The sequence below is a fragment of the Marmota monax genome, unplaced genomic scaffold (assembly GCF_021218885.2).
Source record: "Marmota monax isolate L192 unplaced genomic scaffold, Marmota_monax_Labrador192_F-V1.1 WCK01_AAM20220418_F8-fsc00068, whole genome shotgun sequence".
Lineage (NCBI taxonomy): Eukaryota > Metazoa > Chordata > Mammalia > Rodentia > Sciuridae > Marmota > Marmota monax.
This window is the reverse complement of record NW_026692352.1, coordinates 6,666,015-6,691,525: the sequence shown is the minus strand read 5'-3', so window position 1 is coordinate 6,691,525 and position 25,511 is coordinate 6,666,015. Positions and strand designations below refer to the sequence as shown.

At 33.9% G+C, this 25,511-nt stretch overlaps 1 protein-coding gene across 12 annotated transcripts in view; it reads right to left on the bottom strand.

Annotated features, from left to right (window-relative positions):
- Positions 1 to 25,511, bottom strand: part of Emsy (EMSY transcriptional repressor, BRCA2 interacting) — an 82,373-nt gene that overhangs the window by 9,488 nt on the left and 47,374 nt on the right. For 5 of the 12 annotated variants that reach the window (XM_058578551.1, XM_058578550.1, XM_058578555.1 and 2 more), the window contains 8 exons: positions 24,867 to 25,037; positions 19,506 to 19,642; positions 16,153 to 16,326; positions 14,395 to 14,593; positions 5,860 to 6,024; positions 4,056 to 4,211; positions 3,010 to 3,051; positions 680 to 879 (listed from right to left, as the gene is read on the bottom strand). In XM_058578551.1, the coding sequence (XP_058434534.1) occupies positions 680 to 879; positions 3,010 to 3,051; positions 4,056 to 4,211; positions 5,860 to 6,024; positions 14,395 to 14,593; positions 16,153 to 16,326; positions 19,506 to 19,642; positions 24,867 to 25,037 (1,244 nt within the window). The remainder of the gene's footprint in view (positions 1 to 679; positions 880 to 3,009; positions 3,052 to 4,055; positions 4,212 to 5,859; positions 6,025 to 14,394; positions 14,594 to 16,152; positions 16,327 to 19,505; positions 19,643 to 24,866; positions 25,038 to 25,511) is intronic. The other 7 variants (XM_046442013.2, XM_046442015.2, XM_046442017.2 and 4 more) reach the window with 3 other exon arrangements.

Genomic DNA, 25,511 nt, shown 5'->3' with positions numbered 1-25,511 from the left:
GAGTTTCCTCACTTGTAAAAGAGGGATAATTCACCTTCCACGATCATGGTTGAGAATCAAACAAATTAATGTACTTAAAGCTCAAAGCACAGTGTCTGACTCAAATCAACTTATCAACATATTTTTTTTCCCCCTCATTACCCTTAATATCAGATGTTTCCATTTTATATTAGCTCACTCTCCTTCCTACTGAGTTTCTTCTTTCTTAATTGGTCACATATAGTTAAAGAGGTCAAATATTTATTTTCCTACTTGTTTATAATGTTTCCATGAGGATTCATTATACAAGTATAAAACAGAACAAACAAAACAAACCATAGCAAACAGCTAACAAGCCAAATACTATTTCATTTGAAAATCTTAATTTACCTTGGTGATAAATGCTTCCATGACAGTAAGATACACAGTTAACAGTGACCAATTCTGATATCATAGATTCATCTAGACTGCCCATCCTTCTGATAAGCTAAGAGTTCACAGAAGGTTCCAAAACACTGTTTCCTATTTTCTGGCATTAAAATCCTCCCCAACTCAGTTCTTCTCCACTCCTCACAGATGCAAGAATTATACAACAGTCTACAATTCAGTTATTTCTCCTCCTAAGACAGGAGATGAAACTGAACCTTATTTCAGGATTGAGGCGGATACAGAAGATAGGAAGGAAAAGAAGATATACAACCTGCTGCATAATGTGGGTGATTGCTCCTGGAGAAGAGGCTGGGATGGACTTCACCACCACTGATGTCTGCGTTGCAGTCTGTGACTGAGCCACGTGTTGGAGCAGGGTCCGCTGGGGCTGGGAGGGCTGTTGGGGCTGGGATCGATGGCTGACTGAAAATAGAGGAGGTGATGATATTTCTCCAGAAATCACCACAGCATCTGTAACCAGTAGTCATTTTAAACAAATGTCTGTGAGCTTGCATCACAGAGAAAGAGAGTGGTATTTCAAACTAAGAGGCAGAAGAGCAGAATGTGCCCATCTATGAGCAGTGTAATTCTAAGAAAGTCTCTTATCTTCTCTGAGACTCTCTTTTCTCATCTGTAAAATGGGAATAACAGAGTTATTGTAAGGATGAGAGGAGAAATGTATATAGAAGTGCTGTGAAAACTATTATCACCAAGGAGGAACAAACCCTTTAAAGTTACATCCTCCTGGGAGTTGTCTCACTTTCTCCAATGACTTTTTTCTCATTAAGGGAACAAAGCAATAAGGAGTCTTTGTAATCCCAGACATATCTTTAAGGAAAGTAGGCAATACAAGTTCTTTAATCCCTTCGTCTCAATTCCAAATGCAATGTGAACATCAGAGACACTTCTTTATATGAATTGACAATGTCTCATAGCTTTATGGTTCCTAAAAATGTAAGAGGCCGGGGGTACTGCAGAAAGAAAATTAGACCAAGGGTCACACTAAGATTCTGTACCACTCTGTCACCAACCAGCCATGTGATTTGAAGAAGTCACTTACCATCTAACAACCTCTAAAAACCCTGAGGTTTTGTTTGATTTTTTTCTTTTCATGGTGCTGGGGATTGAACCCAGGGTCTGTCTCTTAAACAAATATATGGTAAACAAAATAGAAAAATCTGTCATCTTAGATTTAGCTCATCTGACATAAATGGGCTGAGAGTGTAGTGTTTCTACTTCTTATTCTCTTGCTGAAAAGGTCCCAGAGAATAACTAAAACTATATAGGCGCCAATGTATCATATTTTACCTGCCTCGATTTCAACTTTTTAAACAGTATAAACATTTGCCACTTCCAAATCTATAGAGCTTTAAAAATGACATATGAGTCAAACTATCTCTTTGAATCAGAAACAGAAAAAGTAAAATAAATCTGTTAATTAGCTAAGGATTTTGAGATTATCAAAACTCAATAATGCATGATCCTACTGTTCATATAACTTTAAGTAGCATTGGTCCCATGTTTAGAAAATAAAAAGGTGTCTAAGAGTAAACTGGTCACTAAAGAAACTAATGTAAAAATACCATTTATGTCCTAAAGGACAAAAGTTTAAAATTATCTAGTGAAATACATATAAGCTTTATTATCAGCGATACTTTCTCCTATATTCACAAATGCAGTATTTTTCCTGTTGCTACACATATGACTACATGTGATGGGAAATTTTATAGGCAGTATTTTTATAACTGTACTGCAGTACCTTACTGTATTTCACAGCATACTTTATATATACATTTTAAATTATAAAATTTAATAAAATCTTCCATATGTACTTAACTGAATTGAACAAAAGGAAATCAGAGTCTGCATTAAAACAACTACTAAAATAAATTATAATATGACTGAATAGAAGAAAAAACAAATTTGAGTAATATTTAAAGTGAGCAAGTTATTTTTAATGGAAGCATCATTGAAAATGCATGGCATTTAAAAAATAGAGAATTTCTGATAAAATTAACAGAAAATATGAAACATTTCTGCTACCCATACTAATGTTCATAACTGTTACATTTTTAATAAAAAAATAAATTTAATAGAATATCAAGTAACTATTTAAAAATAATCTTCTTCAAGACATGATAAATTTCTTCATAGCAAGTCTCCAGAGATTAGGAAACTGAAGTTTAAGAAAGTCATAAAACTAACATCCACTACAGAATTATACAGCAGGCCAGGGCAGCCAGTCTTTGAAGTCAAAGTAAAATGCTCAATACGACTGGACTGCTTGTATGATGGAAGGAGACTTTGTGGGATGATGTCACAGAGTGAACATTTGGAAAACAGATGAAGTGACCTTAATTGGGCTATATAAACACCATAAAACACTTATATCTTTCAAATAGTCCTCTGTTTTCCAGCATTAAATTGTTCAGTTCTGAGAAAGAATCTTGTTACTCTGCAAAGGAAAATTTCTCTTTCACTAAATGGAGCTTACCTTTCCTCTACCAGATCAGAGTAGAGCGCATCCATTTAAGTGTTCCCCCGCCACCAACAATCATCTTTTACCTTCAATTATACTACAAATGGATGCACACCACTTACCTAGAAGGGGAAAAGCAACCTCTGTTCCCTCATCAGTGCGTTCTGAAAAGGATAAGTAAGGGAAGAAATCATAGGTCTTTTCATCTACTTTACAATTTGACAATTTAGTCTACCCCAGAGTTTAATACTCAGTTCCCAACATAACAGTCACTGCTTTAATTAGCTTTCTGCTAAACAATTCTAAAGATTCTAGATGGCTTTCCATACTATCAACTGTATTTTCCTTTTGTGCAATTTTAACCCATTGGTCCTAATATATACCCTAAATGATGCCAAAGAATTCCTTCTCCTCTACAGTATTTATATCCTTTAAATACTTGTAACTTTATGTTCTCCTTTAATCACTGCTTAAGAAAACTTAAGACAGGAATTCTCTACATCTTGCCTCATTAGTCATCTCTGCTAACCCTTTAATTATTCATAGGACTCTCTAAACTCTTTCAAATCATAAGGTAATGAAGTGTCCAAAACAGAAAGCAGAATTCCACGTGTGGTCTTGCTAAAATATGAGAAAAAGGACCTATTATCCTTCCTATTTTACTTCTCCATATGTGCCATCCCAAAATCTCATTCATGTTTTGCTGCCAGACCACATTTAAACAAATATCTAATCTGCTTTTTACCAGAACTCATAGATTTAAGGTTTTCCACATTTTTGTTTTTTATATAAAAACAAAAGTAGGACTGGATTTTCTATTTTCTTTCTCTCCTAACTCAACTCCCCCCCACCAAAACTAAAAAATCCAACTACATACAAATACTTAATCTTCGACAAAAGATATTTTGTGCTCTTCCTACCAGTGTTGCTCTATATTCACAAATATTATTTATGGCCAACTTGTAGTTTTATATTACTTGTAATCTTTCTAACATCCTGTGAATATTTTTTTTCCACTAAAGGCAGAGCAAATTCCAAGGATGGTATGAGTTTGCTCTAAAAACAAACAGGAAAAGAGCTAGAATATATTCTCCCCCAAATGACCATCCCATGAAATCCAGAAAGGTAGCTTTCCTACTTTAGTACTATGTTTTAAGAGGACACCTACCAGTAGTGATGTATTCAGCAACTAGTTCTGACTCTACCACAGCAATTGATGGACTCTCAGGAGAATGTCTCTTTTCCTGGGTCATCTGAATAGGCACTGCCATTTGACTCAAGTCAATAGTGGGTTGTCTTGGTTTAGATTCCAATTTTTCCTTCACTGCATAAAAAAGTCAGGGGAAAAGTTAAATTTTATTACAAACAAGTACAAAACCAGAGTTGTCCACGGGAATAATGAACCAGACCTCTGGGATGCCACACTGGCAGCGACTATGGAGACAATGAATTGAAAACAGCAGACTGCTATGTATGGCTATCTAGAGCATAACTTGCATAACCATATCCAGGCAGCCTAACAAGGGCTCAGATGCCATCACACAAAAATCCCCTGCCCCACCTATCTCTAGGTCAAACAGCTGGTTCTTTCCCTTCTATATACTCCCCTCAGGGTATTTCCATTACCCTTCAAGGTAGTCCCTGGAGTTCTCCAACCTAAAAATAAGGGGTAAGTCAGCAGCACATAGCATGATTTGCTCTAGGGCACATCTACTCAGAAGAGTACAATCCACTGACTAATTTAATTTGATCTATTAAAAATTTAAGATATCTCCAAAGAATGTTACTAGGTCTTTAATGACAAAAGAATAAAAATTTTCATTGTTAGGAAAAAAAGAGCTGTTAAAGCAAAAACATCTCATAGAATGATCTGGAATCAAGAATGATTTCTGAGTATAGATTTACTATCTATCATCACTTTTTCTATAAAATCTATTCATTCAAAGTTTCTACCTCTATAAACATTAACAGAAATGGCTAAATTTGTCAAAGACAAGCATACAGTCTATAAGGCCAAAAATAACACCAATAGAAGAATTAACCTAAGATTTACATTAAATGCTAGTATTCTTCAGCTAGTAGATAGTCAAAGTTGGAATAAACAGTAACCAATTACTAAGTCCACTGAAAGATTTTTCCCTGCAAAGGACATAATGTGACAAAATAAAAACAATCATTTTAAACAAAGAAAGCAAAACAACTGTAAATGAATACAAAGTCACCCATAAGCAGAGAAGGACTTTTCAACTAGTGATCAACCAATGTGGTGCCTCATTCTGTCACTAACCAATACGATAAACTCTCTTGAGCGCAACTTTCTTATCCATACAATAAAAAGGTTATATGAGGTCATTGCTCTGTCCCCTTAAATACTGATAATCTTTGACTTATATTATGAAAACTCAGTATCATTATCTAGTTTTGTCCTAGAGTTTATTAAAAATATTTAGTGACTAGAAATAATGATGGGATCTTGTTATAGCTTTGCATGGAAATACAAGTGGATAACCCATACAAAGAAATCTGAAAGTAAAACAAATTAGAATGTTAGTAAGAGCTATTAATAATGCTTTATGAGAGCAAAATTGTACTACCAATATCAAAGAGTATAGCAGGAGTCCTTCCATCTGCCCAAATGTAAGTGGAAACCATACTCATCTATCCTTGTGCTTAGAAGTGACAGACCTACTCCTTTCTGGTGGCAAGAGGACTGTACTATTTAAGCAGGAGATGGAGAAGACAATTCTTCCAACTTCTTCCCCTTTTCATTGACTAAAGTCCATCTGTGCTCCAGTATTCCTATGTACACCTTAAAGAACTAACAAGTAAACAGACTGTACCAATGATTAGACAAGTCCAGAGGGGGAAATGTGCTCAAATAATAGCAAAAAATATATAACAGTGATAGTATTTTAGCACAACCCGTCTCCAGAAAAAACATGCTTCACTCAATTGAGCATGTGAATTCATACCTGTTGTCTGTTGGAGTTCTAAAAGAGCTTTGATTGTTGAAGTAGCTGATTGTGATTCACTGGATACATCCTGATATATTATGGTGGGGCTAGTCTCCATTGCAATCTCATGTTCTGACCAATCCTGACGCCGGGAAGCAATTACATGAACTACAGGCTGGGAATCTGTTTTATATTAGTTAAAAAAAAACAAACCCTATAAACAAAGTTTTTCTTTAAAATAAAACAATTTGTTGTTTTTTCTTTTTTGCTTTATTTTAGTATTTATTGTAAAGTTCATGCTTTATCTCCCCAAGAAGACTGTAAGCCCTCAAAGAATTCCTCAGAATTTCAATTCTGAATTCACTTATTTATTCATCCATTTATTTCATAAACTGGACACCTATGTGTAAGAATCTATATTTGGCACTGAGGACATAAAGGAGCTTACAGAATTATCAGAGGATGCTCAAGAAGCATACAGTCTGGTTGGGAAGACGAACATGTAAAAGACAAAATACAATTCAATGTGATTATTGCTATATAAACAGGTGTGCATTTGCATAGATGAATGTATGTTTGGGTATTAGTAAAACAAAATGTTGTAGGAGTCTTATTTCCCCCAATGCACCTGGAAATGTATTGTTATTACAGCTAAACATTCAGTCAACACTTATTAAATGGCTGAATTACTGAAAGGAAATCCTGTTCACTGATAACAAGAAAAGTTAGATGATCTAGAAGCAGCATGATGTAAGAGGACAAGCGCAACATTTAGAAGTCAGTCTTGGGGTAGAGCCCCAACTCGATCAATTATAAACAAGTTGATTCTTTGGGTCTTAGTCTCACTATTTTTAAATTAAGAACAATAAAATTACCTACTTCAGGATTTCTGAGGATGTGATAAAATGATATACGGTTACATGTCACTTAATAACAGGGGTATGTTATGAGAAATACGATGTTAGGCAATTCTGTCACTGTGTGAACATCATAGAACATACTTAGACAAACAGATGACAGAGCTTACTATACATGTAGGCTATATGGTATAATCAGTTGTTCCATCATTGTATATGCAAGCCACTAATAACCACAATGTGATGCAGAGCATGGCTATATGTAAACAAGCTTTATAACTATGAGGGACAACTGAAATGTTATTGTTGTCATTGTGGCCTGGAAGCTCTCAATGCTAAGACTTTTTGTTAGTTTCAAAATAATTAACACCCTAATTCAAAGGTTTATCATATTCATGGTATAAAGTTACACTATAAACACTAAATGTGCATCAACTCAAGTAACAAATTACTGAGTTTTCTAGCTATAAAATAAGCATGTTGGACTAGACTATTACTTCCTAAACTCCTCTATTCAAGACACTACACAGGAAGCTGAAGAGGCTATAAAGACATGATCTTACTATCAAATTTAGATTTTATAAAGGAGAGAAACATAAAGATAAATAGCTTTGTATCTTAAGGCAAATATCAAATTTTTAGGGAAAATAGATAAATATATACAAAGAAACTACTTTGATTTGGAATAGTCAAATGAAAATATCATAGAAAAACAAAAAAGAATTCAAGTAGCCCCCAAACCAAGAATAAACATAACAAAAGTTCCACACTGTAAGAGCTTCATATTTTCGAAAGCCACAAAGTTGTCCAAAAATATTGGGGTAAAGGGAACAACTCCTCAAACAAAACAGTCTTCCTGAAGAAAACAAAATCATTATACAACAATAATTTAGAATTTTCAAATACCATTAACAAACTATTTCCCACCACAAAATACTAAGTGACTATATACCACATCAGGGATGTAAAATTTCCACTAAACTTCCAAGAAACAAACAATAAAAATAGTAACAACAAACCCAGATGATTCAAGGACACTCACTCTCCTGTAAGACCAAATGCTGGGTAAAGGACCTAACAGTTTTTCTTTATTCATTCTAAGTAGATATGCAGAATTAAAACTTAAAGATAACTGATTATATTAGAGTATCATTAGTTTTATATAACTTAAGCTCTCAAACTTAAGAAATTATCATGATGATACAAAGAATGACTTTGCAACCCAACTCTATGAGACACACTGAATATCCAGAAGGAGGCAGGGATTTGTAGAGATAAGGTAGAGACAGACAAAGGACAACAAATTTCCAAACAGGAGCAACAGAGACCATCATCCCAAATAATATCACCCTATAGGGACTTGGAGATTGCACCATCTCTTTCTGTCCATACTCAGAAAGAGTCAACCCTCACCAAGTATCACAGTAGCAACTTCAACAGCTATGACACAAAATTAAAGTGTGACTATATGTGAAAATCATTGCTTGAATGATTCTCCACCTTAATTTTGGCTTGGAGCCTAATCTAAGAATATCATCTGCTTATGCAGCATGCATACATCTAGACTTCTCTGCCTCTCTTGAGGACAGTGCCTGCTGTCCCCCACCCCCATATATTTATTGCACATCTATATGTTGGGTAGTAGTATTACAACCAAAGGCAGACTGGGGCATCTCTATGGGAGAATATCTCCTGTGTCATTATTACAAAAGGTCTACATACATTTTCATATAATCTTAAGATTTCTTTGTTAGAGGGAATCTTGAAGTTCGCTTAATGCTATCATCAATCCTACACTAAAATATTCACAACAATATCTCCAGTCTGGGAACTCCAACACCAGGGAACTTATTATTTGCTGCACAGCTATGATAATTAGAAAGTTTTCTTATATTGAGTAAAAACAGGTCTTCCAGTGGTTTTTTTTCTCAGTGGTTCTAGTGTATGTCCTTGTATCAACAAAGACCAATTATTTTTTCTCTTCCACAACATAGTCCTCAAAATAACTGACAACAGCTCCCATGTTCCTGCCAGCTCACTTCCATTTTCTCTTCTCCATGACAAATCTCCTGTCTCTAACCATTCCTCATACAAAACGATTCCCACAGCCAGGCGTAGTGGTACATGCCTGTAATCCCAACAACTTGGGAGGCTGAAGCTGAGGAACCCAATTTCAAAGCCACTTAGGCCCTAAGCAAAGCAAGACTCTGTCTCAAAATAAAAAATAAAAAGAGGTTAGGGACTTCACTCAGTAAGTAGTAAAGCACCCCTGGATTCAATCCCCAGTACAAAAGAAAAAAAAAAAAAAAGATTCCCAGGTGCCTCACCTACATAAACCATGTCTTCTAAACTAGACTTAAGATGTCTATATTCCTCCAATGACGTACAAGATATCCTTCCTCTGAAGCACTATCATAAAGCTCAAGGCCTTCACAGTATTTGATTGCCTAGGCAGCATTGCCCAAAATATTTCAGAGTACATTATTTTCTCAAAATGTTCTGCAAAAGGAGGGTTTCATGTTCAAAAAATTTGAGTAACAGTTTATATTTTATATCCCATTCTTCATCCTTCACAACACAAATGAGCACATAATGGTTCTGAAAGATTCTGCAAAAAGTATATTAGTAGTTAACCTAGATTTATTTCCTACCTTCATTCTGACCTACCAAGATCATGAATCTTTAGAAAAAAAATCATCCTAGAAACTCAGTTTTGATTTACTCAAAGCAATATTTTTACAATATCATTTTTGTATTTGCCTCATGCCCTGCTCCATTTTAATACTCTACCTTTGATTTTGTCTCCTTGTTCTCTTCCATTTGACTTAATATAATCTTCTATTTAACCCACTTTAAAAACCTTTTGGGAATAAGGCTGAATATAGATGAAAAAATATTTAATACTTTGAAAAAAATCTAGAACCCAATAAGGATGGCCCATTCCTAAATGAGAAAGGGAAAAACAGAAGAGCCAGTTGGGGAGAAAATAAAGAACAGGACTTATAGGAAGCATACAGTCCAATCTTCAGTAAGTGACCTAGCCAAGTAAGGCCTTGATCCATTAGACTTGGTCATCAAGCTATTTATCATTATCTCAGCAATAGTCCAAGAATTATACAACTTAAAAAGCCTATCCATTAGGTTAGGGGGAACTACAAAAAGGAAACATTTTGGATTCAGACAACAAAAATGAATTTATAAGGCTAAAGTTTAACCTTATGCCATAGTCAGTTATAGTTGCTCTTCCACTGTTTGTTCATTCTGAGAAACTTTTACTGGTTACCTACTCGGTGGTACCTAATTTCTTTGCCAAATACAAGATACACGGAGATGAAAATTATCCTCGCTTGCCCTTGAAAAGGTGGCAGACTAGTAGAAAAGAAAACAATTATAATAAACCCAACAAAAGGTACAGAGTGGTCACTGTTAAGACAGCTGGTAGAAAAAAGCAATAATGGCAGCATAAAAATGTAGAAGGAGTTACGAATCCTCCCAGGTGATCAAGGGAAGTCTCACAGTGGGGTAATAAAACTTTTATTCTAGCCTGTGAGGAGACAGTGTAGGAATAACACATAAGGCCTAAACGTCTCCTCTTTGGGGAGAAGTATAGGAAGCACAGGTGGAATTGAGGCTATTTCTTTGGCATAAGATATCCTTACACCAGGACTTGCTTATATAGGGAAGCCTCCCCCGCCACCCCCCAAAAATATCTGAAGTCAAGAAAAGGTTGAGTTTTCCTTGGACTAGAATGTCAACCATCAAATGTACCAAAAAAAAAAAAAAAAGACTTTAATAAATCACCTAAGGATGTTAAAACTACTGGAAAGCAGTTGATGAGAAACATGATATTTAAGGTCTCAAAGCACCTTTCCACAAATAACTATTCATCTCAAAGGGAAATATATTACCTTCATAATGGTGAAAACTGTAAGACATTATCTAAATCAAGTGACATCATGTGTCTCCTGATAAAACTGAGGATACGATACCTATCTGTGAAATTTCTGCTCAATCTAATCATAACAAAATATAAAGACAAAACTAAATAAAAATATTCTACATGATAACTGAAGTACACTATTCAGAAATGTCAAGGTCAAAAAATACAATGAAAGGCTAAAAGACTATTCCAGGCTAAAGGAGAATAAAGAACAAGGACAGTTAAATGTAGCTATATGCAACGCACAATCCTGAATTGGAATGTGGATGGTGTAAAAGCTATAAAGAACATTACTGGATAATTGGTAATATTTGAATATGGATTATTAAATATTAAAATTATAATATTACGACAACATAATATTTCTTGATTTTGATAACTGTACTTAGTTATAAGGAGAATAACCTGTAAGAAATATAGACCTACAAATATGTTAAGGGGCAAAAAGCTACCTATAATTTACTCCAAAATGGTTATGAAATTTTAAAATTATACACATGGAAGAGAAAAGCAGAGAGAAAATAAACAGGCTGTAGGTATAATTCAGTGTAGAGTGTGCACTTAGCATTCACAAGGTCTTGGGTTTGATACCCACTCCCCACCAAAAAAAAAGCGAATAGGGCAAAATGTAAACAAACAGTGTATCTAGATAAGAATACATACTGTATATAGTTCTTTTTACTATTCTTGCACCCTTTCTATAAGTATGAAATCTTATCAAAAGAAAAGGTGACCAGGCATGATGGAACATGCCTGTAATCGCAGCAGCTTCGAAAGCTGAACGAAGATTACAAGTTCAAGAGACCCAGCAACTTCAAGAGACCCCATTTCAAAAAAAAAAAAGGGCAGTTGGGGGCTGGAGTTGTAGCTCAGTAGTAAATCCCTAATATTCAAACAAAACAACATCCAAATGTGGCTAAAAACATTGAAAGCAGCAATGTAGCGGGGAAATGGATTATTAGATACTCCTCACATTCCCAGTAGGCATGGCCCTCCTACACTTTAAAAGTCAGCATGATTCTTTACTGATTAAAACCTTAATCCCTTTCTCTTTAAATGACAGCATATACATTCCCAGCCCTGGCCTTTGTGAGAATGCACTCAAGGAGTTATATAAGCAATGGGGGAGAGGGGCAAACAGAGTATAAAAACTGGCTTTATAGTCAACTCTAATAGATACACTTACTCTAAATTGAGAAAACTTTCTGTTACAGAATACTTTTAATATGCAAGTGGGGCATGGTGGTGCATGCCTGTAACCCCAGCAGCTCAGGAGGCTGAGGCAGGAGGATCTAGAGTTCAAAGTTAACCTCAGCAAAAAAGCAAGGCACCAAGCAACTCCGTGAGACGGTCTCTAAATAAAATACAAAAAAGGGCTGGGGGTGTGGCTCAGTGGTCTAGTGCCCCTGAGTTCAGTCCCTGGTATCTCCCACCAAAAGAAAGAATATGTAATGAAAGATATGGAACAAATAATAAATGAGGCAGAGATCTGACTAAGGGAATGGCATGTTGGGGAAGTACTAATTGTCCTTTAGCTCCCTTAGGAAAAGACTAGCAATTTCAAAGGATAACCTGTATAGTGACATTGACTATTCATGACCCCCTTTTAGCACCAACTCACAAGCTAACCATTTTACCTGCCCTCCATGAAAAATTTCTTATGGGGAAAAAAAAAAGATTAGTATTACTTAAGGAACTACCTGAAGACTTAAAAATAAAAGAGGAAAAAGCAGTTGACTGGTTAAACTAAGAACAGAATCTATAAATACCAAATTAATAGGCCCAAAAGAAATGACTAGAGAATAAACATCACTCCACAAATAGTATATACACTGATTTTATAATCAATACAGAATGATAAAGTGAATCAGAACATCTTTGATAATATGCTGAAAGAAACCATACAGTTTCTAAAATGAGTACTATACTGTTTGTTAAAATCAACATTTTCATTTATTTTTAAGACTGTTTCAAATGCTACCTCCTTCATGAAGATTTCTCATCCTGTCCTCATTGGAGTATGCACTTTCAGCCTTTGACATTTTTTTGTTGTTGCTGTTTATTAATAAAACTGTTACACTGGAGTTGTACGTGTATTTCCTTTTTTTTTTTTTTTTTTAAATTCAACCTCCTCTTCTAGATTTTAAGCTCCTGGAGGGCAAGAACTATATTTTACTCAACCTCTACAGGATCTATCACAATATTTAACACATAGTACACTCAAAAATAGTTATCAAATTGAAAAAAACAGAATGATCCACAATGTAAACCATATAAAACTAATGTGTGAATACTCCAATAAAGAGTTAAAATATTCAAGTGTTGCCAGGCATGGTGGCAAATGCTTATAATTCCAGCTACCCAGAAGGCTAAGAATGCAGGATTACAAGTTTGAGCCCAGCATGGGCAATACAGTGAGACCCCAACTCAAAATAATGATGATGGTGAAGAAAAAGTATTTGCACAATGTGAAGAATATATTTTAGAAAAGTGATGATGCTAAGAAAGCATGCTAGTAAATCTAATGGGGAGGCAGAAAGAAGAAATGGAGCAAGGAAAGAGCAATAAGGAAAATAAACAACTTTGTTTAGATGCATCAGAATGCATAGACACACAGGCTGAGAACTCTAATCCCCAAATCTGAAACTTTTTGAACACTGATAAGGCATCACTGGTGGAAAATTCCACACTTGATCTTAATGGTCCGAGTCAAAATGCAGGTACACTGCAAATGGGAGTTCATAACCCACTTGAATCAAATGTATGAAATATGATATGTCAAGAGCATTGTACTGTTTTGAGCAACCAACAAAAAAAATGCAGGTACATTAAAAATAATGTATAAAATTATCCTTAAACTAAGTATATAGATGCATATGAAACATAAATGAATTCCATACTTAAACATGGGTTCCATTCCCAGGATATCTCATTGTGTATATGCAAAATTCCAAAATCTGATGACTCCAAAACCTGAAACACTTCTGAGTTCCAAGCATTTAGGATAAGGGCTACTCAACCTGTACCACCTGACAAGAAGGGCAGTTAAGATAACTGAGTGATATGAGAACGAGATTTGTGCAAAGTTCAAAGTTATGGCTTGAGTTTATTCCAAGAGACTTCCTAGAAAAGTAAGATACTTAAAAGAGCATTGAGGACAAACAGCCTCTGTCTTATGGAGTCTAGCTTCAAAGTTTCTTCCTTAAAATTAAGACAACCATAGTATTACCATCGTTTTGACTGTGAAAGGGAGCATTATTAATTATGCTAAAACAACACACATAAAAACTAGGACTTATCCCATGTAAACTGAAATTTAAAAGAACCCCACTTATAGCTCATCTCTGGATATCTTGATTCTTTCTCAAGGCTTATCAATAATCATTTCAAAAGGTATATTCAGTTTCTCATATACTTATTCCCCTCCTTACCCAAACCAAACAGCAGAATATAAAAACTACCATTTGGGAATCAAGAGTTTAATATTACCTACCTGGTAAAATTATCATCTGAAGTATATCAATTATTTGATGAATATATGCCATGTAGGAAAGAATGGTAAACTTTACCAAAAGTAAAATTTCAGCCTACTGATTAAACATCAAACTAACAAACAAACAAAAAAACCAAAATCAAAAGAACTGACATACTGAAGCATACAAATTTGGTTTGAAATCCCTGAAGCAATGTCTATTTTGGATCTAGGGTATTATGTCAGGTAGTACTTACATAAATCAGAAGTAAAATGGATCTTACCTTGAGAACTTTGAGAGGACTCTGTGGAAGAGGAACTACTATCCGTATAACTCTGTGGTTCTTCTTTTCCTTCCTGAATAGATGAATTACCAGCCTCTGCTACCCTGGATGCTTGCTGTAATGTTTCTGTTACCAGCTGTCTTGTTTGTTCACTAACAACTGTGGCTTGAAATGTTACTGGTTTGGGTTTAATAAGAACCTACAGGAAAAGCAAAAACAGATGAAATTTTAAGCATTATTTAAAATTCTAAACTTCTAGATTATGCACTAACATTTTTTCTGGTAAGGAAAACATCATTCTGTGTATGCTTCAGGCACAGCATTGACCATCAAAGACAAATTCATTTATGGACAAAATTACAGTTAAACCATGTACATCACTTTAAGTAGTACATGACAGACTGCAACAGTCATAATTTTGACAAGAGCTTTTGTGTCTATTTTTTCTCATCTATAATTATTTCAGAAGTCATTTTACAACCAGTAGGCTTATAATAGAATAATGGCCACAAGATAAGGGCAGTAGAACAAAAGACACAAGGAGCCTAAATTCCCAATGGAATTTTTGAACCACAACATCAGTCTAGAACATCCTCTTGGTTTTTATTAATGTAATAAAAATGAAACCCTCACATGTTGAAGCCACTATTTTTAAAGTGTCTTTTCATCACGAACCAAATGAAATTCTTAACTAACATACCCTTACAAAGAAAATTTGCTTGAGACCTAAGTAATCTTTGAAGAAACCCCAGAGAAACACTGTTGAAACTACTATCAGAAGCAACATAGAAAGTACGATGGATCAACTCCTGGTAAAAGTTAAAATAAAAAATACTGAAACAAATGAAGTGGGAGAAAATTTTCAAACTGAACCTTTCTACTTCAAAATCTGGGCTCAAGGAGATGACTTCAATTCTGTCCATGGAATGAAAATGCCAACTTAAACACAGCCATTTTTATTTCTACCATCTACAAGATTATAAACCTTTCAGACTCTGTGAAGTCATTCATTTCTAAGAGTTCAAGAATGAAAACATGGTTTATATTATGATGGAGCAAATAAAACTTTTACTATTGAACTCAGTAGGCAATATGAATTTACCATAAAATTAGTTTTTTAGGTATGTAAACAATTTGGCTACAATCTGGGGGAATAGATCCTAAAGGCAAATTATAAGTTTATAAGTAAATTACTGTCTTTTATAAAAATGTTATATAGCATTTCTCAACCAAAGCTGATATTACTTTCTTTGTATTCTCAGAAAAGCAATTAAATTATCTACAAAATAGACACTAGCCTGGCAACATAAGATTAAATCCTGAGCCTCAAATTCGTAGGCAAATTTTCAGAAAAGTTCCTAGATCTTCAACTAGTAACTCTGTTATAAAGGGTTCAAGTAAAGCAAATTATATAATATGCAATGTACCATAAAAAAAGACTTTGAGGGGCTGTGGTTGTGGCTCAGTGGCAGAGCACTCAACTAGCATATGTGAGGCACTGGGTTTGATCCTCAGCACCACATAAAAATAAATAAATAAAATAAAGGCATTGTTTCCACCTACAACTAGAAACATATTTTTAAAAAAGTACTAAAGAAAAAAAACCAAAAAATAGATTTTGAGATCAGATTATTATACACTTCAGTCCAAACTTTTCATAATTTTTCTTTTTTTTAAGTTTATTAATCTTTTCCTTCTAATTTCTACCTGAAAATTTTAGGAATTTAAGAACAAAGATCACCATATCTTGTAGCATACCTGTGTTTTCCCTTGCTGCCCATAAACAATTTTTGTTGGGATAATTTTAGCTGCTGGTTGAACTGTGGAACCTATTCCTTTGGGCTGAGTTACAATCATTTTGGTGATGGGTCTTGTAGCAGTGATGATAGCTGGCTTTGCTCCTGTTGGCACTGTCTGAATTGTCTTTTCTCCCTAAGTTGAAATCAATAGTTATATGAGAGATTTACATGCATTTAAATAATAAAAACAGTCCTCTTAGGAAAAAGCACAGAAAGGTTTTTACCAAGATGATGGGAAAAGGATTATATAACAAAGTACAAAGTTCCTAAATTATCAAAAATCCCAGACCTAAATGAAATGATCTTAGAAGTCATCTGAACTTTACCAAAGAAAAAATTAAAATTATTTCCTAATGTGTAAATTTTTTAAAATTATTACATCTAAAAATCCTTAATATACTATGCCATTCATAAAACGCACATATTAAAATAGAGCCAGAAAATTCTGGAAGAATATATGCTAATATGTTAACATCCAAGAGTTAGGATCATAGGTCTCACCCCAACATTCTTCTTTACCTTTCAGTGTATCTGAAATGAATATTTATGAAATTAAAAAATTACTGTGCAATATATTATAACTAAATATACAAATACAAAATAAACTCCCTTAAATATGAAATCACAAGGGGACACAACAGAATGTCTACATGAAAAAGTATAGGCAACAGATGAGAAGAGCAAAGATATTAAAATTCTTTCTAAAGTTATATTTAAAAAAAAAAAAGGAAAAACTTAAGGCATTCCCTGTGTTTTATTATTAGTATGTTACTAATATCACTAGTTACACTAGATAAAGTCCAGTAACTTTTCATCATTTTTTGTATTTTCATCTGCCTTATTCTTAAGTATTATTTTCTGGTCACTTATGATTTCAACATTTTTACTTGAAGTTAGCTAAAATAACTTCAAATATAGTGATTTTACTAAATTATTAAAAAATTTACAATTAAGTTGGGCTTGGTGGCGTATGTAGTAGTCCCAGCTACTTAGGAGGTTAAGGTGGGAGGATTACTTGAACCCATGAGTTCAAGACCAGCCTAGGAAATATAGTAAGACTCTATTAAAAAAAAAAAAAAAAAAAAAAAAAGTTTTAAAATTAAGATCCATGAAATAAAAAGGAAATTAAAAAAAGACCTCACAATTTTTACCTTATTAGTTTTTCTTAATTTCTAGATGTGTGGCCTTCCAAACTTTAGCAGCCAATAAAAATAAAGTGCTTTTTATCCATGTCAGTTGGATAAAAAGCAATCACTCTGTGGATTTGGAGCTAAATATATTTGCATTACAAAAAATGTTAAATTTAACTATCTGTGGTAATTATCTAAGGGAAACAAAGTGTCTGCCAATTGTGTGATTACTTATTTCAACACACACACATCCTTGACAGTAGCATTTCTGGAAAGTGGCCAACATCCACTAGATTGCAAGTGGGCACACCTATCTATTCAACAGCTTGATGGGTCCTATCCAAGTATAACAACAAAACAAAAACAAAAACAACTAGCAGACTTTTTTTAAGAAGCTTTCCTGATGTGTATTGTGGGCATGCATAGGTGAGCAAGTGCATGTTCCTAAGTGGTAAAAAAGCCGTTCTTATATGTTGATCTGCTTATTTTATTAGCATTGCCTATGTCCAACTGTTGCTCAGATATATCTAGTAGAGAGTATTCTCACAGGACTCTTTGATCTCTCCAACCACACAGGACCAATAGTATATGGCATCCCCGCTTATATATCAAGTACTATTGAACTATAAACCACATTTAAAAGGGCTCTGAAAATCTGAATTCTATTCTTGGCTCTATTTTTGGCTTTCTATGTGAATTCAATCTAAAAACAATCCAATTTCCCACATGTTGAAAGTCTACTGCTAGATCCCTTCCAACATTCCAAAAATCATGATGCCTAAGAAGCTTTCATTTGATCTACTTAAAAGGACAACATTCCATTTTCTAGAGAAGTCAGAAAAGGTAAGGACATTACAAAGCCTAAATAGTTAAATACCAAGAGTAGTAGCAATCAAAAGAAAACTAATGATTATGGACTTCCTATGTGCTAGACACTGTTTCAAGCCCTTTTAAAATTGCTACCATAATCCCCAATGTACAAATAAGAAAATGAAAGATTAGAGAAGCTGAATAAGTCACCCAAGATCAAACAAGTACAATATTAAGACACAAGATCAGATCTACCTATAAACCTCTTAACAACTGCCTTTGAAGTGGCACCCCCTTTCTCCACAGAAAAGCCCTCTTCAGCATGGCTGATTTTAGGACTCTCAGCAAAAGAGTCTCTGCGAAAGAGTCCAATGTAGATAAACTTCCTATTTTTGTGTTGCCCTGTTTACTTGGCCACTGGCCGAGAAGATACCAGCACTCCAGGTGCTGGACACCCCCTTATTAGTTTTTCACAAACATATCCAGAATAGTACTTTGAAGAAATGTGCAAACAAGGCCCTGGCCTTGAGCTGGGCTTCACAGAGATGTCTACATTTTAAAGATAAGTTACAAATGGGCTCCATGGTAACAGCTGGCAGGGAGAGGAAAGAAAGGGAAGAAGAAGCTCTCCCCTTCTCAGGTGTTGTCCTTGAAGAGTTAACTTGCCCAGAACAGTGAAAGAAAAAGTTGCTTTTATGTGAACTTCTGCAGACTGTGAACTTCTGAGCCCCTCCCCTTACCTGCTGGGTATAAAATTCTGAAACTCCCTGAACTCGGGGTTCAGGGGATTAATTGATTACAGCAAAAGCTGTGCCCTCTGAACCTGGCTGCAGCCAAATAAAACTGTTTCCTGTATCTTTGGTGCCTCGCCTCATTTGTCCCGACAACACCTTCAGAACTATAAATCAGTTCTTTGACTTTTTAAAAAACTAGGTCAAAGAGATAAAAATGAAAAAAATTAAAGTAACATATCCCCATAAATTAATTTCATCTTAAACCCAAATATTTCTCTTTGCCTAGTCTATGCCAAATACTACTCCGATATCTACTGGCCATAAGTAGGAATAAAATCATGTTCCAAAAGAAGTCTTTCTGCAGTTAAGCCAATGAAATTCTCCATCTGGACCAAGCTAAGTATCTAAATCATGGTCATAAGCAACCTAACTATGAGCAAATAAGAGCAGATGTTTTAGAAATTATTGTAAAAAATGGCATCAGTTGGTGATGTTTTAATAGTTATTATATCACAGTAGTGGTAAATCAAGCCATTCTGGTCATTGTAGGGTTCAAAAGTCCTTAGGCAAATATTTGTATAGCTAATCTTTAAAATTTTCAGTGTATTGTTGAATCTGCAGTTCAAGCTCTTACTTACTCCAGCATTTAACAATGTCGTGACAACATTTTTGCCAGGGAGGCCTTGAATGGTCGTTCCTTTTCCTGTTGTCTTTTGCACAACAATCACATTAGGCTTGGAAGTCATTGGGATTGTAGTGATTTTGGTAGTTGTTCCTTAGAAAAGGGGGAAGAAAAGGAGGCCTGAGTTAAGAACTAGTGATGATCATTTCTGTTTATGTTGTGCAAAATTAAAACAAAACAAAATCTCTCCTTAAGCAAAGGCAAAAAAAGAAACAGACACATAGACCAAGTTGCAGATTCAACACGTACTTTTGTAATCTGCAGAACTCTAGAGATTGTGAGAATGAAATTTTGATTTATACTGTATATTTTATAGGTAGATTTTTATTTTTAACCATTAAGATCTACTATACAAACGTAATACCATATTGTCTTCTTCCCTGCATCCTTCCATAAAATGCTTCTCTTCAACCTATCAAATCTAACCACCTATTAAATCTATGCTCTATATTCTAATTGTCCAAGTTGAAAATCCTTTTGTAAATCCTTGATTTATGCCTTGTCTTGACTCTGCACCCAGTAACAAAATGAAAGCCCATGAGCTCTGAACTCTTTGTGCCACTGATTCCTTCAGTGCTTAGCACAGTGGACGGCAATTACTTTATAACAGTTGTTCATTAAGTATGTCAATGAGCTCACTTTATCAGCAAAGTCGTCTTTTAAAATGTTATCAACGCTAGTTCAACAGGCAGGCCCTCTTCTTCTCTAGTTTCCACATTGCCTCCCTATTTCAAGTTTCTCTATCACAGAAAGAGCTCTGGTGCGCCCTGACATATCCAACATACTAAAAAAAAACAACTAATTTTATCATGTCAAGAATCCGGAACATATTAAATTGGTTAAGAACCTCCCTAATCTCCATTGGATCTAATTCCAACTTTCCCTCTTGTGCTTCAAAATCTTACATGTTCTGGCCCTAATTCTACCAATATGATCTCATTAGTTCCTACTCCATGGTAAATACCATAAATTCTAGGCTAACAAGTAATTTTTTCATTATGGTTTCCCACAAACTACCACACAAAGCCCCAAATTCCTCAGCCAGCTTTCAGGGTTCTGTCAGGTGTGAATTATTAGGTTATCTAACATGTATCTCTCCTTCAGTGTTGGTTTCCATGGTGAGCACACCAACTGCAATGCTACTTTTGCTCCTATAATTTTCTCTGCATAAGAAAGCAGGTAGTCATATTCTTATAAAGGTCTATACATTACTTAACAGTGACTAAGTACAAAATAGGAACTTAATAAAAACATGACTCATTCTTGAAAAGAAAAATTAAACAAAATTTTATTATTTTCCACTGGAAATCAGTAGTAATCATTAATAGAATTTTATAAATAAGATTACACTAAGAATAGAAGTATTCTAGTTGTTTTTATTAAGAATTATTAATTTTGTCAATTTTGATATAAAAATACCTTTATAACATACTTGTCATTATCCAAGATCTCATCAGTTCAAAGTAAAACATTCAGAGATTATATAAAAAAGCACTTTTATCCACCGACTAGCTTCACAACAGTTTTTCCCTTTATCTACAGTCTGAAAAGCAAGTTGTTACAAGCCACAAAAACCAAGCTACCCATTAAAGTTAAAGTTAAACCAACTTAAAGAGTAACTCTTAAGTCCAGTCCCTCGTATGTAATTAACTGTGAAGACCTCTTTGGACATTGCACTTCTCACCAAATATTTGATAACTGAAAAAATGTTTTTAGAAAGGAAGCACAAAAATCTACTTTAAGGAAATGTAAACTATATTTCTAGCTCTACACCAAAATATACGGACCATTTTTTGACAAAACTTGCTCAACCAATGGATTTTATTTGTCTATCCTTTTCATTTCAAAGGCCTGTCAGTTTATAAGAATAGTTGCTAACCATGTCCACCAGTTTAACAAAATGGGGAGGGTGGGGAATAAACTTAAAAAACTCAAAGAAAAAGGATTAGTATAAGGAAAAGCAAGTTCAACATTATATTAAAATAGAATATAAAACTTGTCTACAATGATCAATTATAAATATCTGAAATTCCAGGGAGCATGTTTCTATATCTAGAAATATTACTCATTACACACACACACACACACACACACACACACAGTGAGAGACCATCTTCTGTGCTTTCATAGCAATGAGTTTATAGTTCTCATGATACAACAGAATGCATCCCAAGTCATTTGTTTAGCATTCTTTAGGGCAGAGAATGAAACTCAAGTACTTAAACTCAAGTCTAAGTATCATAGCATCTGAATCATAACATATCAGAGAAATCACTATATAGTCCATACTTAAAAGTAAAGGCATAATGGTTGCAAATAACTGTGAATCACATTTGATTCATAATGGGCTATGATTCTGATGCATTCCAATGATTCTTATTTTTTTTAAAAATACACTTGGAAAAGTTTGCATGTTATGGTAGGTTGGCTTAAAGAGAAACAGAAATTTATTGGCTTATATTTTACTATTCACAGATTCTTAAAACCCACACAATCTCAGTCTCTTGGGTAATGTTTTATGTTGTTTTTCTCAAATAATGTGACAATGAATGAATGAAAAAAAATGTATAAACAAGAGCTCCTTGTCTGGACATTTTAGTAAAGATTAAAAGAATCATAGTCAAGTCTTGCCATTGTCACAGGTTCTTATAATGCCCTCAGAGTCAAGATAATGGATTCATTTTGAAAGGATTCAAACTTCTACATAAAATAGGCATATTTCTTCAACCAACACTCAATATGGCTCACAAAAGCTTACAAACCTGATAATTATCATGTACATACACATATAACTATTTGATTAATATATGAATTAAATGGCTGTAAGAACAGTCATCACTTCCATTTAATTGCTTACTCTAGTTAAAAAAAATGAGCTTTCTAGAAAGTATTGAAGAAGCATTAATTTGCCTTCTAGGGTATTATACAAAGGGAGTAAGGAATTCACAAATAATTTATGTATAATAATATTCATTTCAGGATTATTTATAACAATAAAAAGACCTGTAAGCAACCAAAAACATCAACAATAAAAAAAATAGTTAAATTATGGTAAATCACATGAGGGAATATTATGTGGCAACTGGAAGGGATATCAAAATATATTTACTAGGCATGTAAAAATAATCAACACATTTTATGAAACAAGGATAAAAATCATGTCCTAATTTTTAAAAGTATACATATATTCACATAAACAAATGAGTAAAAAAGGAATGAAAATACATTTCAATTTTAACACATTTCCATGGGTGGCAAAATTATGTGGTTTTATCTTTGTACTTTTCTAAATTACCCCACAATGAAAGGAAAGTTTGTTGTTGTTAAGTCTTCTAGTCTAGATGTCTAAGTGTATTTTAGGAAAACTGCTTTTTGGTGGGGGAGGGAATTTTATTTATTTATTTTTTCATTTTTCATTGGTGCATTATAGTTGTAGTACATAATGGCGGGACTTGTTATATATTTGTACATGCACACAATATAACCATATAATTTGGCCAATATCATTCCCCAGTATTTCTCCTTTCCCTTGAGGGAGAGAATTTTAGAAACTAATATCTGCTTATGGATGAAGACAGAAAACTACTAACTTCATTCAACCAGATTACCAGTTTATGATGAATAGACAAAGGGATTTAAAAACTTCTAATAAACTAACCTAAATCCTAGGATCACAGAATAACAGAACATTACAAAAAAAGAGAACTATCTTTATAAAGAACAGTGATATGTAAACATAGGATCCATTTAGAACAATCAGGAATGAGGAAAAATGCCAAACAGTAAAGGAAATATGAAGACATCATAATCTTCATGCAATGAATAAAGTTGCATGTATACCAAGTAAGTATATGCTACAGTGCCAGAAAAGCTTAATAACTCTTCCCATGTATACCCATTTACTTGAAATAACAACTAAGTGAGTGCTTTTATATTTAATATGAAGGTGGATAATATATACAGGATATAGATCTTAAATCTCTGCCTCTAAGAAAATATGCCTGCTTATGTTCCTCTAACCTACTACAAAACAACTACATCATGAATAAGGTCTATAAATAAGGCTTCATGACATCTAACATTCCCTTCAAGCTATATGGTATTATAAACTCATATATAAGTAAAAAAAGAAAGAATCCTAAAAGTTACCTACCAATGAAAAACATAACTTTTTGAAAAATGTTTAATTGAGTAAATGTTCTATACTATTTGAAGATATTGTCAAGTAATAAATTATAATTTGAGTTATCACTGTGTTATTTAAATATCCTCTTAAAAGTTAAGAGTACAATGACTCTTTCCCTACTTTCATCCTCCTCAGTTTGGCCAACACTGAATTTTCTCACTTGCACTTAAAAGAAGAGCCAAAATTAACAGCTTTAAATATAGTGCTTGATGCCAATACCATGCTCTGCTTTGCTTTTTTTCATTCCTTGAGTTATCAGCAACATCAAATTACTGCCAGAAACTTCAGTCCCTTGATTTTATAATATTAGAACAACTCACCAGGGGCAAACAAAATACGACTAGTCTACAAAAATGGCAGCAGTTAAAATCATAAGGCTTGCTTAATCAGAGATTATTTAGATCATTTTAATTAAAAATAATAATCAGTGAAAACAGATGCCATGTTAACATTCCACGTCAGGGTCCACGACCCAAATATTGTAGGCCAATAAAAACCAGGTAAAATTCCAATATATCAATAAATAGGCAGATGGTTAACAACCTTACTATCTGAGTAAAATATTTTTTAAAAGCAAACAGTTAAGATAAATGGTGAAAAACAACTAAAGATATTCAAATATTTTTATTTTTAACAGGCTAAAGTAACATTAATAATTGAAATTATGAGATATGTTCCTTCAATTGAATTCAATGTATTAATACTACTTCTTCCACTGCTCTAACTTGTACAGACATGGATAGGTCAGTTGGACCTCTAAATCCAAATCTGTCTTCATTTGTAAAATGGGCACAATAATAACCACCTGAAGAGTTACTATAAAGTCTGACTGGGTTGACAAATGGGAGAATATTTTGTAAATTAAAAATCTCTATGCAAAAATCAACCATAATCTTTGCATTGTGATTAAAAACAAGTAATTGTTCTTTTAATTTTAGAACTATCAAAAGCTTTACGTGTGAATATTTAATACTAAAACTAAGAAATATTTAATCTCTAAACACAAGAACTAAAAACAAAGCTTTAGATTTCTAAGCAGAAAAATGAGATCAAGCAATCCTTCAATAGTGAAAATGTTTTTCCTCTCACTATAGGACACCTATGCTTTTGATATATTTCAGATATACCTACCAGAAACTATATTACTGCTAATTATCTTGCCCCCCAAAGTAGCTAATGATTTGGGTACTACTGTAATGATGCTACCACTGGTAGTTTTCACATAGGTTGCAGCTCCAGGTGTTGCAGCCATCCGACCTATGGATGGGCTCACTGTTGGCCGGGTATAGGTTGCCTGTGTACCTACAGAAGAGAAAAAGCCAAAAGAAAAACTCATCATCACTTACAGAAGAATAACTTGTTTAACCATAATTCAATGTAACCTACATTGCTTTAACTTGAAAATGGAATTTTCAGGTGTCAAGACATTAATTTAGAGTTTTACAGTCAGTCTTCAATGCACATAGCAAGAACAAATGCCAAGTCAATTTGAATTAATTTTACACTTAAAATTTTGTGATGTGTTGCATCAAATTACTAACTCAAGAAAAAGTAGCGCTAAGCCTGTTCCCTTCTTCAACTACCTTATTCCACTAGTTTTAAGCCAAAAGAAACTTCAAATTTAATCATCTTTCCTGCCAGAGCATTTTAGATATTTTTATTATAGATTTTAAGGTATCTGCATCTGTTTTATGCTTAGTGCCAAACCCGACATCAGCACTCAGCAAATAAGGCAGTATTATTTGTCTAAAATTTTATAAACTTTTACTTTTTTAT